At 41.5% G+C, this 18,071-nt stretch overlaps 1 protein-coding gene across 2 annotated transcripts in view; it reads left to right on the plus strand.

Annotated features, from left to right (window-relative positions):
* Positions 1 to 18,071, plus strand: part of MAP3K21 (mitogen-activated protein kinase kinase kinase 21) — a 59,344-nt gene that overhangs the window by 16,008 nt on the left and 25,265 nt on the right. For both annotated transcript variants that reach the window (XM_055588403.1, XM_055588414.1), the window contains exons 2-4: positions 1,499 to 1,679; positions 10,138 to 10,286; positions 11,424 to 11,599. In XM_055588403.1, coding sequence (XP_055444378.1) covers positions 1,499 to 1,679; positions 10,138 to 10,286; positions 11,424 to 11,599 — 506 coding nt within the window. The remainder of the gene's footprint in view (positions 1 to 1,498; positions 1,680 to 10,137; positions 10,287 to 11,423; positions 11,600 to 18,071) is intronic.

Below are 18,071 nucleotides of genomic sequence, written 5' to 3' on the forward strand. Positions count from 1 at the left end.
ACTGCAGCACACCAGGCCTCCCTGTCCATCACCAACTCCCAGAATTTACTCAAACTCATGTCCGTTGAGTCGGTGATGTTATCCAACCATCTCATCCTCTGTTGCCCCCTTCTCCTCCCACCTTCAGTCTTTCCCAACATCAGGGTCTTTACCAGTGAGTCTGTTCTTCGCATCAGGTGGCCAAACTGTTGGAGTTTCTGCTTCAGCATCAGTCCTTCCAATGAATATTCAGGACTGATCTCCTTTAGAATGGACTGCTTGGATCTCCTTTCAGTTCAAGGGACTCTCAAGAGTCTTCTCTAACACCACAGTTCAAAAGCATCAATTCTTTGGCACTCAGCTTTCTTTATAGTCCAACTCTCACATCCATACATGACTACTGGAAAAACCATTGCCTTGACTAGATGGACCTTTGTTGGCAAAGTAATGTCTCTGGTTTTTAATATGCTATCTAGCTTGGTCAAAGCTTTTCTTCCAAGGAGCAAGGGTCTTTTAATTTCATGGCTGTGGAGTATTAGGTTGAACTGGAATAACTGAGCTGCAGGCTAGAAGGAGGGTTTTAAGGAAGGAGCAAGGAGATAAGTTAGAAAACACAGTAGGTTTAAACCACCCGTTTTGTAGCAAATGGGAAGGAGCAGCATGGATACACAGCAGCATCAGTGCCTCATGGAAAACAGTGGTACATTTCTGCTTGGTTATAGGCAGAGAAATCAACCAGGGAGAGAGGAACCCAAGGCTCTGTGAAGGGCAGGGCGGGTGGGTGCTGGTGGGCAGTGATAGGAAGCAGGGTTGTTTTAGGTTCTGCTACCTGAGTGTGGCAGAAGGACACGATGGAAAGGACTTAGCACGCACGCACACACGTGAGCGCTCAGGGCTGCCCTGACCTCAGCTCAGCTCCTGAAAGCTGTCTTGTACACTCTGCGTTTTGTCAGGGGGCTGGGGAAACCAGCATCTGGATAATGTTTCTTAGAAATTTTTACTTTTTGCTGTATTCTGATCTCTAGGAAAGCAATCCAATCTCATAAAATAACTTAATGGGTTAACATGTCTATTCACATTTGGCAAACTTAAGATAATCTTTGATAATGATTTATGATAATATGCCATCTACTTGCAATACTCTAATACATTCAGTAGAAAACACTACATTTTTAGATCAGGACCTAACTTCTTGGAAGAAAACCATGTATTATTTTCCTGTCACATAACCTTTCACAGACTTCTGATCCTCCCTGTGATATCTCAGTTAAACGTTTCTTGCCCCTAGAAATCGTTTGCTTTCTCATAAAGATGCTAAGCTGTATTGTGTCTGGACTTTTTTAAACTTGTAACTTCAGGCACAAATGACCCACTAAAGGCTATGAAAAGCATGATGTATTAATAAGATAAAATGGTAAAATGCAGGTTTGTTCTCTTCACAGCTAACTGCAGTGAAGATTGTATTTTAAAAGCCACTGAAGATTTAAAAGCGAACACTCTCTCTTTGTTTTTCCCTTAGTTTTGCTACTCGAGAAGATAGAGTATGATGACATCTGCAACAAGACACTGAAGATTACAGACTTTGGCTTGGCGAGAGAATGGCACAGGACTACCAGGATGAGCGCAGCAGGCACGTACGCCTGGATGGCCCCGGAAGTTATCAAGTCTTCTTTGTTTTCCAAGGGAAGCGACATCTGGAGGTAAGTGAGAACCATGCATCTTGCTCTTGCAGATGTTAGTGGAAAGTGGTTGCTGCACTTCCATTCAATGAGTCCCAAGTGTTAGTCGCTCAGTCGTGTCCAACTTTTTGTGACCCCATGGACTGTAGCCCACCAGGCTCCTCTGTCCATGGGATTCTGCAGGCAAGAATACTGGAGTGGGTTGCCGTTTTCTTCTCCAGGGGATCTTCCTGACCCAGAGATCAAACCCGGGTCTTCTGCATTGCAGGCAGATTCTTTACCATGTGAGCCACCAGGGAAGCCCCAAATGAGTCCCAAAGTATTGAATAATCCTGAGCATAACGGATAGTAAAGATGGTCCACCGTTTGTGGTTGTTCCACTTAAGAATTTTTTTGACTTTACAATGGCGCAAAAGTGGTTGGCACGCCCTCAAAACTGCACTTGGGATCTGGCGTTTTGATCTTTCCCAGCCTAGTGACACACGGTCCAGTCCTCTCTTGTGAGGCCAGGCGAAGGCAGTGAGATGCAGCTCCTGGTCAGCACCACCATCAGGAGGGGAAACAACCGATACACTTAGAACCATTCTGGACCCAGACAACCACCCTGCTTTTCAGTGTTGGTATCTTGTGCAATCAACTACACGAGATATTCAACACAAGATCAGCTTTAGGCTTTGTGTTAGATGATTTTGCCCACCTCTAGGCTAATGTAAGTGTTCTGAGCACTTTTAGAAAGACTGGGCTAAGCTTGGTCTTCCCAGGTGGTGCCAGTGGTAAAGAACCCGCTTGCCAATGCAGGAGACAGAAGAGATGTGGGTTTGATCCCTGGGTTAGGAAGATCTCCTGGAGGAGGGCATGGCAATCCACTCCAGTATTCTTGCCTGGAGAATCCCATGGACAGAGGAGCCTGGCGGGCTACTGTCCATGGGGTCGCACAGAGTTGGACAGGACTGAAGTGACAACACAGCATACGCACTGGCTAACCTTCTGTAACGCTGCCGAGTCGCTTCAGTCGTGCCCGACTCTGTGCGACCCCATAGACGGCAGCCCACCAGGCTCCCCCGTCCCTGGGATTCTCCAGGCAAGAACACTGGAGAGGGTTGCCATTTCTTCTCCAATGCATGAAAGTGAAAAGTGAAAGGGAAGTCGCTCAGTTGTGTCCGACTCTTAGCGACCCCATGGACTGCAGCCCACCATGCTCCTCCGTCCATGGGAGTTTCCAGGCAAGAGTACTGGAGTGGGGTGCCATTGCCTTCTCCACTCTATAACATTAGGAGTATTAAATGCATTTTCAGCTTATGATATTTTCAGCTTACTATGGAGTTATCCAGATGTGACCCTGTTGTAAGTTGAGGAAGATCTGTATGAGCCTTTTTGAAGGTTTTGTGGTTTTGATCAAGATAGTTATAATCATGACGGAATGGGTAACTTGAGATTTTGATTGTCCTAGGACTTCCATTTGATAGGAGAATCTTTTTTTTTTTAATAATTTATTTTATTTTATTTTATTTTTAACTTTACAATATTGTATTGGTTTTGCCATATATCAACATGAATCTGCCACAGGTATACACATGTTCCCCATCCTGAACCCTCCTCCCTCCTCCCTCCCCATTCCATCCCTCTGGGTCGTCCCAGTGCACCAGCCCCAAGCATCTAGTATCGTGCATCGAACCTGGACTGGCAACTAGTTTCATATATGATACTATACATGTTTCAATGCCATTCTCCCAAATCATCCCACCCTTTCCCTCTCCCACAGAGTCCAAAAGACTGTTCTATACATCAGTGTCTCTTTTGCTGTCTCATATACAGGGTTATTGTTACCAACTTTCTAAATTCCATATATATGCGTTAGTATACTGTATTGGTGTTTTTCTTTCTGGCTTACTTCACTCTGTATAATAGGCTCCAGTTTCATCCACCTCATTAGAACTGATTCAAATGTATTCTTTTTAATGGCTGAGTAATACTCCATTGTGTATATGATAGGAGAATCTTATTAAATCAGAGGTTTGATTAAAACTAGTTATAGTTTGAGTTAACAGGAATAGCATTTTGTAAGACCTGTTGGTAAATAAACATAAATCTCACTTTAAGGAAAATTTTGATTCCTCATGACTCACACACAGAATGTTAGCATGGAAGGAGTTTAAAGAAAAAATTTAGATCAGCTCCTTCATTTTATAGATTGAATCATCTAAAGATTAAAGCTTCTGGTTTGGGAATGGAGAGCTGGACCAAAATGGGATCCCAGGTTATCCAGGTTATCTGAATTTTCCATTCAGCTTTGTCTCATTAGGGAGTGAAGACACCATCCATACCAGAACAACACAGAGGACAACAGAACAACTCTGTTTATTCTTACAATGCACCATGAGTTTACTGGCCTTCATTTAAGGCTCATAAAATGCTGTGTGACTAGTATTAAAACTCCAGGGTTTTTTTTTTCTTGTTGTTGTTGTTTTAACAGCTTTATTGAGATATAATTCATACATCTTATAAACGATTGAATTCGCCAGTTTAAACTGTGCAATTTCATGGCTTTTAGTATATTAATTGGAGAAGGCAATGGCACCCCACTCCAGTACTTTTGCCTGGAAAATTCCATGGACGGAGGAGCCTGGTAGGCTGCAGTGCATGCTAAGGGTCGGACACGACTGAGCAACTTCACTTTCACTTTTCACTTTCATGCACTGGAGAAGGAAATGGCAACCCACTCCACTGTTCTTGCCTGGAGAATGCCAGGGACGGGGGTGCCTGGTGGGTTGCCGTCTACAGGGTCGCACAGAGTTGGACACGACTGAAGTGACTTAGCAGTATATTAATAGAGTTGTGTACCTTCATCACCACAATTTAGAACATTTTCATAATCCATAAAAGAAATCCTATCAAAGGTAGCCATCTCCCTCAAAACTTCATCCATCCCAGCCCAAGGTAATCATGAATCTATGTTTTGTATGTTTAGATTTTCTTATTCTGGACATTTTGTATAAATGGAATTATGTAATATGCAGTTCTCTGAGTGGCTTTTCAGTTAGCATATTTTCAAGGTTCATGTCATAGAATGTGTCAGAATTTCATTCTTATTTATTGTTGAATAATATTCCATTGGATGGGTAATACCACATTTTCTTGTCCATTTATCAGTTGATGGCATTGGGGTTGTTTCCACTTATTGACTAATTCTGAATAATGCTGCTGTGCACATCTATGAAAAAGTTTTTGTGAGGATGTGAGTTTTCCTTCTCTTGGATAGGCGTGAAATTGCTGGGTCACAGGGTAATTATATAGTTAATCATTTGAGGAGCTGCCAGACTGTTTCCTACCAATCCTCATTCCCACCAGCAGTGTATAAATAAGGCCTTCTAATTTAATTGTTCTACTTATGACTTTTAAGAAATTTATCACCTGTGCCAGGGGTTCTATAGCGTCTTTGGACCGTTTTGAGAAATACAAACGCTTGGGCCTCACTCCTTACTTAATGACTTACACTCTGCTGATAGAGACTGAGGACATGTGTCTTCATAAAATATTAGATGTGTTGTTCTTGACTTAATCACAATAATTTTCTAAACATATAATGCCAAAATATGTTCAAAATGTTCAAAAATGTTCAAAATACTTAAGTGAAGTAGGTGATTGTTTTAAGAAATTATACTTCAAGACTCTGAAAACTCTTAAAATGTACCATAAATCAATTTTACATTCTGTATAATTACTTAACACTATAACCATTTTACTAGTTGTGTGCCTTTTAAAATAAACTATGTAATTCTAAGCTATACAAATGCTGTGCAATCTACATAAATGCTTTATAGCAACCTCATCGACTATAAACACAGAATCAAGAAGTAAGAAAAAAAGAATTTCTAAAATCAGTCACAGTCTAGGTCTTGAAGTCCAAACACTCATGGAGAGGAATTCCCTCAAAATCTGTTCTTTTCTCAGTTGTATAATATAAGCTTGGTTGTCTCATTTTCAGTAGAAGCATCTAATCAGAAGAGGGGAGAAGGATGCTAAGCTGGTAAAAAAGGAAAAAAAAAAAAAAAAGGCAGTTGAGAACAGAGTAGGCGACCGGAGCAAAAGACAGCATGAAATTATGAAAAAGACCAGAGACTGCTGACCTCCGTGGCCACCTAGTGTGGAGCCAGACGTCCGCACACATCTCCAGAATGCATCAGTATGTTAAAGCAGAGTCCTAGGCGTCAGAATGTGGAAGGCAGGGAAGGCTGTCCCTCTGAACTGCGCAGACCTTTGCCTTAGAACCTCCTTTGTAATATTCCCATAAAAATAATTGCATTCAAGAAGCATCGCCCTGGTCTGTGGGGCTGGTATTATATATATACACTAGTGTATTTAGTGACCGCCCTCCTTCTGCATCTTCCCTCCTTACCAGTTACTACCCTACAAGAGAACTTTGACAGATATTATCCCTGGACTTGTATTGTGACTCCTGTGACTACCCCGTTTCACACTGACAGATTTAGACCTTTCCTCAGAATTGTAAAACTAATGAATAGCATGCTCTGATCCCTGGCTTAAGAGCCATGTTCCTGCCACCGCAGCCCTTAATCAATAGATCACTTGTGTTCTTAGCAGAGGGCTTTTTATACTATATCCCACTGACTTTCAGAGAGCAGAAAAATATGCATTATGCTTTAGAAATTGTCCCATAGAAATAGTTCCCCCCACCTTTTCTTTTCCAGATTGCTTCTTACCAGACTACTTCACTCTGGAAAAATGACCTATCCTAAATTATTCGTTCTCTGAAACTTCCAAGAGGCAAAGTTGGGCTGTTATTGTTTTAATTTTGTTATTTTCTATTGAGAATAGCAAGGAAGCTTCTTTGAATTTAGGCAGTTTTTGGTTATTCTAAGAATTTTTTGGTCTCTTGCTCTGAAATGATTTTTGTTGATTGAACTGTAAATTAAGTTTACTTACTCTTGAAATTAAGTATGTGTCTCTGCTGCTGCTGCTGCTGCTGCTGCTGCTGCTAAGTCACTTCAGTCGTGTCTGACTCTGTGTGACCCCATAGACAGCAGCCCACCAGGCTCCCCTGTCCCTGGGATTCTCCAGGCAAGAACACTGGAGTGGGTTGCCATTTCCTTCTCCAATGCATGAAAGTGAAAAGTGAAAGTGAAGTCGCTCAGTCATGTCCGACTCTTAGCTAATGCATCATAATACAGATAATTTTTAAGAAACTAAGCAGATAGCTTTTGAAAAATCCTGTTTACAACTTAATTACTAATACTTATAGCATTATATAACTTAGAAGTACTGCATTATATATTCCTTTTATAAAAAAAATGTAAAGCAGTGCTTTGAGAGGGTAGGGCAGATATCCCTAATACTTCATCAGTGATTCAAGATCAGCTTCAAGGCCATGTGAGTGGAGACACAGTCAGCAGAGAGTAATAGTCCCGCAGCTCAGCCCCAGTCCTGCCGCCTCCAGGTCCAGGTGCCTTTCGGTGCTGCCCTCTTACTCCTCCTGGTGGAGAAGGAGCCCTGGACTCAGGGGCCTCAGGACGGAAGCACCTCTGCTTCTGGGCCAGCAGAACATCAGCTGGAGGATCTGTGAGCCCCATTTGAATGGGCACATTCTGTTGTTTCTACATCCCTTTCTGAATGTTTCCAATGTAGTCTAGAGTCCAGTGGGCACTACTGGAGAGACCTATACAGGCAGTGGTCACGGCCAGGATGACCTGCGCCGGGGCTCCAGAGTCTCTGTGCAGGCCAGGTCTTCTTCATAGACGCCTTTTTGTATTTGTGATACTGTGAATCACTGTATCTCTTAAGATCAGGAGATAATCAAATGAGACTCGGAAATCAGTTCCAATGCACAGTTAAATGACTTTTATTGCTTCTGAGCTGTTTTGCCTTTGCTTAGGCATATTTTACTGCCTTCTGTCTGCTGTCTTTAAAACTATGCTCAAATACCATATATAAGCAGCAAACAGAAGAAATGAGAAGTTACTTCTTTAAATTTCAAACTTTTGTCTGTTCCTGGTGACTGGCAAGCCTCTTGCCAAAGTTATGCTTGCCTTCAAGTATCCCATTTCACTAGAGTCATATATAACACTGACCTTGCCCCTACCTCTTTGGAGCAGCTTTTCAGAGCTATCTGAAATGCTGTCTCCTGGGCTATAGTCCTCATTATGCCCCCAAATAAAACTTAACTAACACAAACACAAAAACATTCAAACTTTTTTTAACTTAGTTAATGAAGTTTGAAAAGATTAGAAAAGTGAATAGCACTGTACTTCTTATGTTAATAGTGGTGATTTAGTTGTGAAGTCATGTCCAACTTTTGCAACCCCATGGACTGTAGCCTGCCAGGTTCCTCTGTCCATGGGATTCTCCAGGCAAAGATACTGGAGTGGGTTGCCATTTCCTTTTCCAGGGCATCTTTCCAACCCAGGAATCAAACCCAGATCTCCTGCACTGCAGGCAGATTCCTTACCGAGGGAAGGAATGTACTGAGCTACAAGGGGAGCCCCTTATGTTAATAGAGCTTAAAGCAAATATGGTCCTTTCTTATATGCTAATTTTTTTGCATTTCAATATTTTTTTGAATTTTTTAATTGAAGGATAATTGCTGTACAGAATTTTGTGGTTTCCTGTCATACATCAACAAGAATCAGCCATAGGTACAAACCCGTGTCCCATCCCCATGGTTATGTGTTTTAAAGTCAGGTGAGTGTCAAGAGTGACTGATGTTTTATGTAACAAAACAAAAGATAATCCGAATGCACTCTATGTTTTGAAGATGACTTTCCTGGTGGCTCAGTGGTAAAGAATCTGCCTGCCAATGCAGGAAATGCAGGTTTGCGCCCTGGGACAGGAAGATCCCCTGGAGAAGGAAATGGCACTCCAGTATTCTTGCCTGGGAAATCCCATGGACAGAGGAACCTGGTGGGCTACAGTCCATGAAGTCACAGAAAGTAGGACATGACCTAGCAACTAAGCAACAACAACAGAGAGAAACTAAGGTTCTGATTGGTTTTGTAGAAGAAAATAAATATGTATAATGTTCAAGGCTTATTTCTATGCTCCCCTGTACTGCCTTGAACTGGACCAACTCAGAGTCTCTAGTGTGGATGTGAACTGAAATTTGGTCCTTCAGCTTCATTTAAAAATTCATTTCAAGATCCTTCTACTGTGCGTTTGCTGGTTCTTGTATGTGATTTCATTTGCCCTTGAACTGAAACAGCAGTGACTCAGCTGGTAAAGAATCCACCTGCAATGCAAGAGGTGATCCCTGGGTTGGGGAGATCCCCTGGAGGAGGGATATGCTACCCATTCCAGTATTCTTGCTTGGAGAATCCCCATGGACAGAGGAGCCTGGCAGGCTACAGTCCATGGGGTCGCAAAGAGCTGGACACGACTGAGTGACTAAGCACAGCACAGCACACACCTACATCGCATCTGCTGATGCTTTGAAGAGCTTGGCTGCTGCGGTTGTTCCTTGTTTTTTATTCTCCTTTCACTTTACCTCCATCAGTTATAAAAAAAGATGTGTCATGTCCTCCCAGCAGGTTCAGGGAGGCCTGCAGGATTTCTTTGTTCATTACTTGTAGGCATTAGGTGGAAACATGAGTAACACATCTCCTAAATATAAAGGGAGAGGCAGAGAGAAGCAGTTTCAAAAACCTGTTTTAAAACAGCATGATTGGACTTCAGTCCTGTGCTGTATAGCATGAGATTCTGTAGGGCTGGAATCTTCAGTGTCCTGAATATCTTCAGGAGGTGTGGAAAAAATGAGACAGAAGGACAAACATCAGAACAACCACATTGCTCTTTATGTGTGGCCTGGTTCTTGTTGTTCAGTCACTCATTCGTGTCTGACTCTTTGTGATCCCATGAACTGCAACACACCAGGCCTTCCTGTCCTCACTATCTCCCAGAGTTTACTCAAACCCATGTCCATTGAGTCGGTGATGCCATCCAACCGTCTCATCCTCTGTCGCCCCCTTCTCTTCCTGCCCTCAATCTTTCCCAGCATCAGGGTCTTTTCCAATGAGTCAGCTCAACAGTATGAAAAGGCCTGGTTCTGGACCCTGTTTAATTCAGTCATGTACTGCTTTTAAGCTTTCCTATTCACTAAGGAAATGGCAACCCACTCCAGTATTCTTGCCTGGAGAATCCTGTGGAGAGAGGAGCCTGGTGGGCTGCTGCTCATAGCGTCGCACAGAGTCAGACACGACTGAAGCGACTTAGCATGCATGCATGCATTCACTAAGTAGTTTCACTTCCTCAGAAGAAAGCATAACTGATTTCTGGAAGGAGAGTAATTGCATATGTTTGGAATGTTAAGTGGAAGAACCCACCTCTCACACTGGGATAAGGGCCCCTATGGGCTTTGTTGGAAGAGAAGATTGATTATTAGGAGCTAGATGAAGGCACTGATGTGTTTCTCCCATTGATTGTGTCATGAGGAAAAAGCCCCACTTAACTTGATGAAAACTCTACTTTCCAGCTACGGAGTGGTGCTGTGGGAGCTGCTCACGGGAGAGGTGCCCTACCGTGGCATTGATGGCCTGGCTGTGGCCTACGGGGTGGCGGTCAACAAGCTCACTCTGCCCATCCCCTCCACCTGCCCTGAGCCATTTGCCAAGCTCATGAAAGGTATTTGGGTGTCTCTGTGTGTCTGTGGGATCAACGGGAATCACTCATTAGAACATCTGTATATGAAATAGATAACTAATGAGAACATACTATCCATAGCAGAGGGAACTCTTCTCAGTGCTCTGTGGCAACCTAAATGGGAAGGAAATCCAAAAATGAGGGGATATGTGTATACATATAGCAACCGAGCACACACATAGCTGATTCACTTTGCTGTACAGCAGAAACTAACACAATTGTGAAACAGCTATACTCCAATAAATATTCTAAAAAAAGAGAACATCCATATTTTTTTTAACCAAAAGGGTAATTTCTGTAATTCTAATTTTCAAACGATTTTAAATAATTATGCCGTTTTAAGAAAAAGAAATCATGTCTTTGATCTAAGATGTCAGATTAAGTTTTGATGAACTAAGTAACTTAAAAACATTCCAGTTTAATAATAGCTCATTTATACAAAATTTAGTTGAATGGTAATAAATTTTTCATCAAATACAGTAGTGGAGTTCAAAGGCAATATTGATTTGGCTTCATATGTGCTATTTTTAATTCTACCTAAAATGGCAACCCACTCCAGTACTCTTGCCTGGAAAATTCCATGGACAGAGGAGCCTTGTGAGCTACAGTCCATGGGGTCGCGAAGAGTCGGACACATCTGAGCGACTTCACTTCACTTCAATTATCAATAATCTTTTATAGTCTCAACTGGTATGGTTTTGCCATGACCTTATCTATTTTGGTTTTATCTTTTTAAAAACTGTTAAATAACTCTTTTTGTGGGCATTAAGTTACCTTGCTTAGAACCTCTCTTGTGACTAACATTTTAGAGACCTACGTTTTCTTGGATTGACTTTTAGAACTCTGAAACTTTAAGTCATGTGATGAGGGCGGCTTAGGCGAGATGGAGCTCATGGTAAGGCAGAGGAAGCACACATACTAATGTCAAGTCATACAGACAACAAGAGCCTTACCTAATAATAATTATTTCACAGGCTACTGACACAGGCATGGTGTAAAATAAAATTTTCAAAATCATTATCGACTGATGTTTAAAATTGTGAACAGACCCTGTCAACACAGGCTGACAATCTGAACTATGCGGAGAAATGGACTTACCATGATTCTTATTTATTTTAGAATGCTGGCAACAAGACCCTCACATCCGACCATCTTTTGCTTCAATTCTTGAACAACTGACTGAAATTGAAAAGGCAGTTATGACTGAAATGCCTCAAGAGTCCTTTCATTCCATGCAAGATGACTGGAAACTGGAAATCCAGCAAATGTTTGATGAGTTGAGAACAAAGGAAAAGGTCAGTGATAAATATTAACTGCATAACATGTTCACACTCATGAAGATATGGAGAACATGAGTCAAGAACCACTAGACTAAACCACTAAACCATTATTTAAAAATATTTTCACACATCAATATTTGTTGATTCTTTCCTTCCAGTTAAAACAGAACTGTACTCAAAATGTATAACTGGAAAAGAAATAACCTTTTACTAAAGGTTATTAAAGGAATTTTATTAAAGGAATTTTCAAATATTAAAAAAAAAAACTTTAAAAAGGAGAAAGAATGACATATTAAACCCTTTGTGTGCATTAACCAGCTTCAATAATTGTCAATAGATGTCACTTTGTTCATTTCTTTTTCCTACCATCTTTTTTTTTTTTTAAACTGGAATAGTTTAAGTTAAAACCTAGACTCTTGTCATTTTACCTTTAAATATTTCAGAATGCATCTCTGATGGGTAGGAATTTAAAAAGTATTTTTCTTGCCATTATTATCTTTAAAAGTAACAGTAGTTCCTTGATACCATGTAAGATTCCATATTGAGATGTGACTCAAGATGTCAGAGAGTTTGTCTGAAAGATGTCTCCTTACAGTTGATTGGTGCAAATCAGAATTTCAACATGGGCTGCATGTTTTCCATTAGGTTCTTTAAAACTTCTTTTATGCTAGTTCCCCCTTCTTTCCCCTCCTTTTGTCTTTAAAGCATTACTTTGTTGAAGAATCTGGAAAATTGTATAAAAACTTTTAAACTTTTTAATATGATGAGTGAAGCTGTAGGTGTGTGCATTTTTAAGAAAAGAAAAATAATAAACCTGAGTGTTAACCATGCTGAAGCTGTGCATGTATTAACTACATACAAAGTGTAAAGCAGGTGAAGCAGAAACACACCTAATAGGAAGGCAGACAAGTTGGGAAGTGAGTTCCTAGTGACGACTGACTGTCAGCAGTCCCCCAAAACCCCCAAGTTGGGGGCGTGTTGCTGTGTTTCAGTGGCAGTACTTACTTTTTAAAAGCTATTTTTGTAACACTTTAGCATTTGGATGACTCAGTTTATCTTGGTTGTCTAAGGTGTCTAATTGTTCAACAGATTACATTCTTCTCTTGTGCATAGGAACCTGAATGTGAGGTCCATGAATCAAGGTAAATTGGACATGGTCAAGCAGGAGATGGCAAGAGTGGCCATCGACATTTTAGGAATCAGCGAGCTAAAATGGACAGGAAAGGGTGAATTTGATTCACGTAAGCATTATCTCTACTACTGTGGGCATATATATATATATATATATATGTATGTTAGTCATTCAGTCATGTCTGACTCTTTGTGACCCCATGGACTGTAGCCCACCAAGCTCCTCTGTCCATGGAATTCTCCAGGCAAGAATATTGGAGTGGGTTGCCATTTCCTTCTCCAGGGGATCTTTGCAACCCAGGGATAGAACCCAGGTCTCCCACATTGCAGGTGGATTCTTTACTGTCTGAGCCACCAAGGAAGCTGCCTTTAAAAGAAATGGAGTAGCCCTCATAGTCAACAGAAGAGTCCAAAGTGCAGTACTTGGGTGCGATCTCAAAAATGACAGAATGATCTTGGTTCATTTCCAAGGCAAACCATTCAATATCACAGTAATCCAAGTCTATGCTCCAAACTCTAATGCTGAAGAAGCTGAAGTTGAACAGTTCTATGAAGACCTACAAGACCTTTTAGAGCTAACATCAAAAAAAGATGTCCTTTTCATTACAGGGTATGTAATACAAAAGTAGGAAACAAAGAGATGCCTGGAGTAACAGGCAAGTTTGGCCTTGGAGTGCAGAATGAAGCAGGGCAAAGGCTAACAGTTTTGCCAAGAGAAGGCACTGGTCATAGTAAACACCTGCTTCCAGCAATATAAGAAATGACTCTACACATGGACATCGCCAGACGGTCAATACCAAAATCAGATTGTTATATTCTTTGCAGTCAGAAATGGAGCTCTATACAGTCAGCAAAAACAAGACATGAAGCTGACTGTGGCTCAGATCATGAGCTCCTTATTGCAAAATTCAGACTTAAATTGAAAAAAATAGGGAAAACCTCTAGACCATTCAATTATGACCTAAATCAAAACCCTTATGATTATACAGTGGAGGTGATGAATAGTTTCAAGGGAATAGATCTGGTAAACAGAGGGCCTGAAGAACTGTAGATGGAGGTTCATAACATTATATAGGAGACAGTGACCAAAACTATCCCCAATAAAAAGAAATCCAAGAAGACAATAGTTGTTGTCTGAGGAGGCCTTACAAATAGCTGAGAGAAAAAGAGAAGTGAAAGCCAAGGAGAAACAGAAAGATATACCCAACTGAATGCAGAGTTCCAGAGAATAGCAAGGAGAGATAAGAAAGCCTTCTTAAGTGAACAATGCAAAGAAATAGAGGAAAACAATAGAATGGGAAAGACTAGAGATCTCTTCAAGAAAACTGGAGATACCAAGGGAACACTTCATGCAAAGATGGGGACAGTAAAGGACAGAAATGGTATGGACCTAACAGAAGCAGAAGATATTAAGAAGAGGCGGCAAGAATACACAGAAGGACTGTACAAAAAAGGCCCATGGACAGTGACTGCAGGCATGAAATTAAAAGTCACTTGTTCCTTGGAAGAAAAGCTATGACAAACCTAGACAGCATATTAAAAAGCAGAGACATCACTTTGCTGTCAAAGGTCCAAAGCATAGTCAAAGCTATGGTTTTTCCAGTAGTCATGTACGGATGTGAGAATTGGAAGAAGAAGCACTCACAAAGAAGGCTGAGTGCTGAGGAACTGATGCTTTCAAATTGTGGTGCTGGAGAAGACTCTTCAGAGTCCCTTGGATAGCAAGGAGATTAAACCAGTCCATCCTAAAGGAAATCAATCCTGAGTATTCACTGGAAGGACTAACGCCAAAGCTGAAGTGCCAATGCTTTGGCCACCTGATGTGAAGAATGACCCAGTTATTCTTTTCCAATGACTCATCGGAAAAGACCCTGAAGGTGGGAAAGATTGAGGGCAGGAGGAGAAGAGGGTAACAAGATGAGATGGTTGGATGGCATTATTGACTCAATGGATATGAGTTTAAGCAAACCCCAGGAGATAATGAAGGGCAGGGAAGCCTGGCATGCTGCAGTCCATGGTGTCACCAAGGGTGGGACACGACTTAGCAACTCAACAACAGCAGCAATGTGCAATAAATGTCCAGGCAATACCGCACTGCAAGTTATTGATAGACTTCATAAAGCTATGAAATTGTCCAGGAAGGCATTTTTATATGCCATATATTTGTGATTCTAAAATTGTAAAATTCTTTTCCTTTTTTCTTTATTTATTTTGAATTGGAGGATAATTACTGTTCAAAGCTGTGTTGGTTTCTGCCATACATCAGCATGAATCAGCAATGGGCGTTCACATATCCCCTCTCTCCTGAACCTCCCTGCCACCTCCCACCCCATCCCACCCTCTAGGTTGTCCCAGAGCACCAGGCTGAGCTCCCTACACTACCTCAACTTCCAATTAGCTATCTAAAATAGTAGAATTCTTTTTAAATAGACCATAATGCTCTGCTAAATAAAGAGTCCATTTGCATGTTCCAGTTCTTGACGTAAAAATATGGGATTATAGTGTAACTGGGTCATTCTCCCATGTTAAATTACCTTGACTTATGTAGTATGACTCAGCATTACATCACTAGACTTTCACATTGACCATAATACTGAAGGCACATAGCCAACCTAATTGCAGAGGAAAGAGCAAAAAAAATTGTGTTTGTAGTTTGAATATATATATATGTGTGTGTGTGTGTGTGTGTGTGTGTGTGTGTGTGTGTGCATAACAGTTCTTGAGTTAGTGTATAATAATACTGTGCATGGGGCCAAGATACCTTATACCTAAATTCAGTTTGTGAGTAGCTTACTTCTGCTATTACCAGGCTGAATTGCGAATTAATACAAGGTATGTCATGGGTATTCCCCAACAGTAAAATTTTCTCTTAAAAAAAAATACAATTTAAAAGCATATCTTTGGGGAAATTGTTGTCAGTTTCCATGTTACAATTTCCTCCAGCAAATGTGTTGAATGTCTGCTGTGTGCTGGGACAAGTGTGAGAGCCCTGTGATGTGGCATCCTATATCCTTGAGCGGTCCTGGACTGCCAGGCTAAGGGTTTGGATCCCACTGACAAGTTTTCAAAAGGGGCTTGATGTGCTATCCCGGTAACCCTTGCCGGTCAGCCACTGAAGTCAGAACCTCCTTCTCACTCCCCGTCTGCCATCCCTCCTCCTGCTTCCTTTGTGTGGTAATGAGATATTGTTCCCATAGGTACCCAGTCTCAAAGGTCTTGAAGATGTGGCCTCCCCTGTGACAAAGACCATCGGTGGTAATTCACTCCCCTGACCCCTGTGGTCCTCACGTGCATCCCTGCAGCAGCATCCTGCCTGGGTGCCCTGCATCCAGCCTTGCTCCCCTAACTGAGCCCCTCAGCGAGCCAGTGACACTTCTGAAACGCAAATCAGAACCCCCTCACCTCAGTGGCCGACTCCTCCTTATAGCGTCCTCCGTTCCACATTTAGCCTCCTTTGTCCCCAGCCAGCCTGAACTCTTCCATTTCCTCTAGGGCTGCTCTCCTGCCTTTTGGCCTTTGTGCATATTCTTTGTCTGTCCCTGGCCTGGCTTACCCTCTCCTCAGAGTTGCTGCTGCTTCATCCTCAGGCCCCAGAGCCCCCTTCCCTTCATCTTTTGCACCACATAGAGCGTCACAGCGTCCGGCACTTTCTTTATCACAGTCACACTGGGTCATACTTTATTATTATCTGCTTCTTTGTGTCGTCCTTGGTCTGCCTTTCCTACTTGTTAAGTTCATGAGCTGTTCTGTTTTATCCTTGGTCACGCTCATCTGTAACACTGAGCAAAGAACTTGGCACGTGGTAGACATTCAATAGATATATTAAATACCTAAGTAAAATTTTTTTACAGATTCCTAATATATACCTCAATAGGTGAGAGATATTAGTACTTATTATTATTGTCATTTAAAAAAAATATTTGTGCTGAATCTTCGTCGCTGTGTGCGGGCTTTCTCTAGTTGTGGTGAACAGGGGCCACTCTCTAGTTGCGGCGTGGGCGTCTCACTGCAGTGGCTTCTCCTGTTGTGGAGCGTGGGCTCTAGGATGCACAGGCTTAGGAGTTGCAGTGCATGGGGCTTAGTTGACCTGAGGCATGTGGCATCTTCCTGGACCAGGGATCCACCCTGTGTCCCCTGCATTGACAGGCAAATCCTTAACCACTGGACCACCAGGGAAGTTCCAATTGTCATGTTTTTTCTGTGAAAAGATAATTTAGAAGTGTGTAAATGCCTGAATTCTATTTTGAATCTTATGCAGCGGACACCTCAGCTGTTTAGCTTCTGGTTATATATAAGGAACTTCCACACGTATGTGCAAGGAAATTAAGGTTATTCACTTCTAAGTGTTGTCTGTAATAATGAAAAACTGGAAACAACCCCAATATCCATTAATAGGGAAATAAGTGCCTAAACTACTGTATATTCTTACAGTAGAAATCTGTACAATACTTAGATGAATGCACTCCAGCTGTATGTTTCAACCTGGATAGTAGTGAGGGAGTGCTCAGTCATGTTTGGGCTGTGATTCCATGGACTGTAGCCCACCAGGCTCCTCTATCCATAGGTTTTCCAGGCAAAAATACTGGAGTGGGTTGCCATTCCCTTCTCCAGGGGATCTTTCTGACCCAGGGATTGAACTTGTGTCTCTTGTGTCTCCTTTGGCAAGTGGATTCTAGTGCCATCTAAATTTCAGACAATATAACATTGGGCAGAGAAAGCAGTTGCAGAAGGATAATCACAGTGTGTAAATTTATAAGACCACGTAAAACAGTGTTATTCAAATGTACAGAAAGGCAAAGTATAGACAGAGGAAGGATACAAAGGGTACAGCTTAAGTACAGCAGGTCTGAAGGTGAGGGGATAGGATTCACTGTGATGCGCAGAGGACTTTAACAGATCTGAAACAGACATGGTAAACATTCAGCATCTGTTAAATTTTGACAGTAAGTGCATGAGTATTTGCTGTTCTCTCTAGTTGTAGTATATATAAACTATTTCATAATTTTAACTAATTAAAAATAAAGGTTAGAGGGAAATCTGTGAGCTACTAAAATCCTTTTTTTTTCTTTTTTGTAAGCCATTTTTTCAAATAGTAGACTTCTATGTGATTTCCTGACTTCCTTAGATTTTTCAGTGTTTTGTGAGTTTAAAAATTCAAAACTGATAATGCAACCTTAGACCCTGACCCCTTAATAAGTACCTAGAGCTCATTTAATAAGAAACAGTCATCCTGTTTGAGTCTGTTCAGATCATATCATCAGCGTCACGTTCAACCAAGGGCACCATGTCTTAAAGGGACTTTCCCAGTAGCTCAGCAGTAAAGAATCTGTCTGCAATGCGGGAGACACAGGAGATG

The sequence above is a fragment of the Bubalus kerabau genome, chromosome 1, assembly GCF_029407905.1.
Source record: "Bubalus kerabau isolate K-KA32 ecotype Philippines breed swamp buffalo chromosome 1, PCC_UOA_SB_1v2, whole genome shotgun sequence".
Lineage (NCBI taxonomy): Eukaryota > Metazoa > Chordata > Mammalia > Artiodactyla > Bovidae > Bubalus > Bubalus kerabau.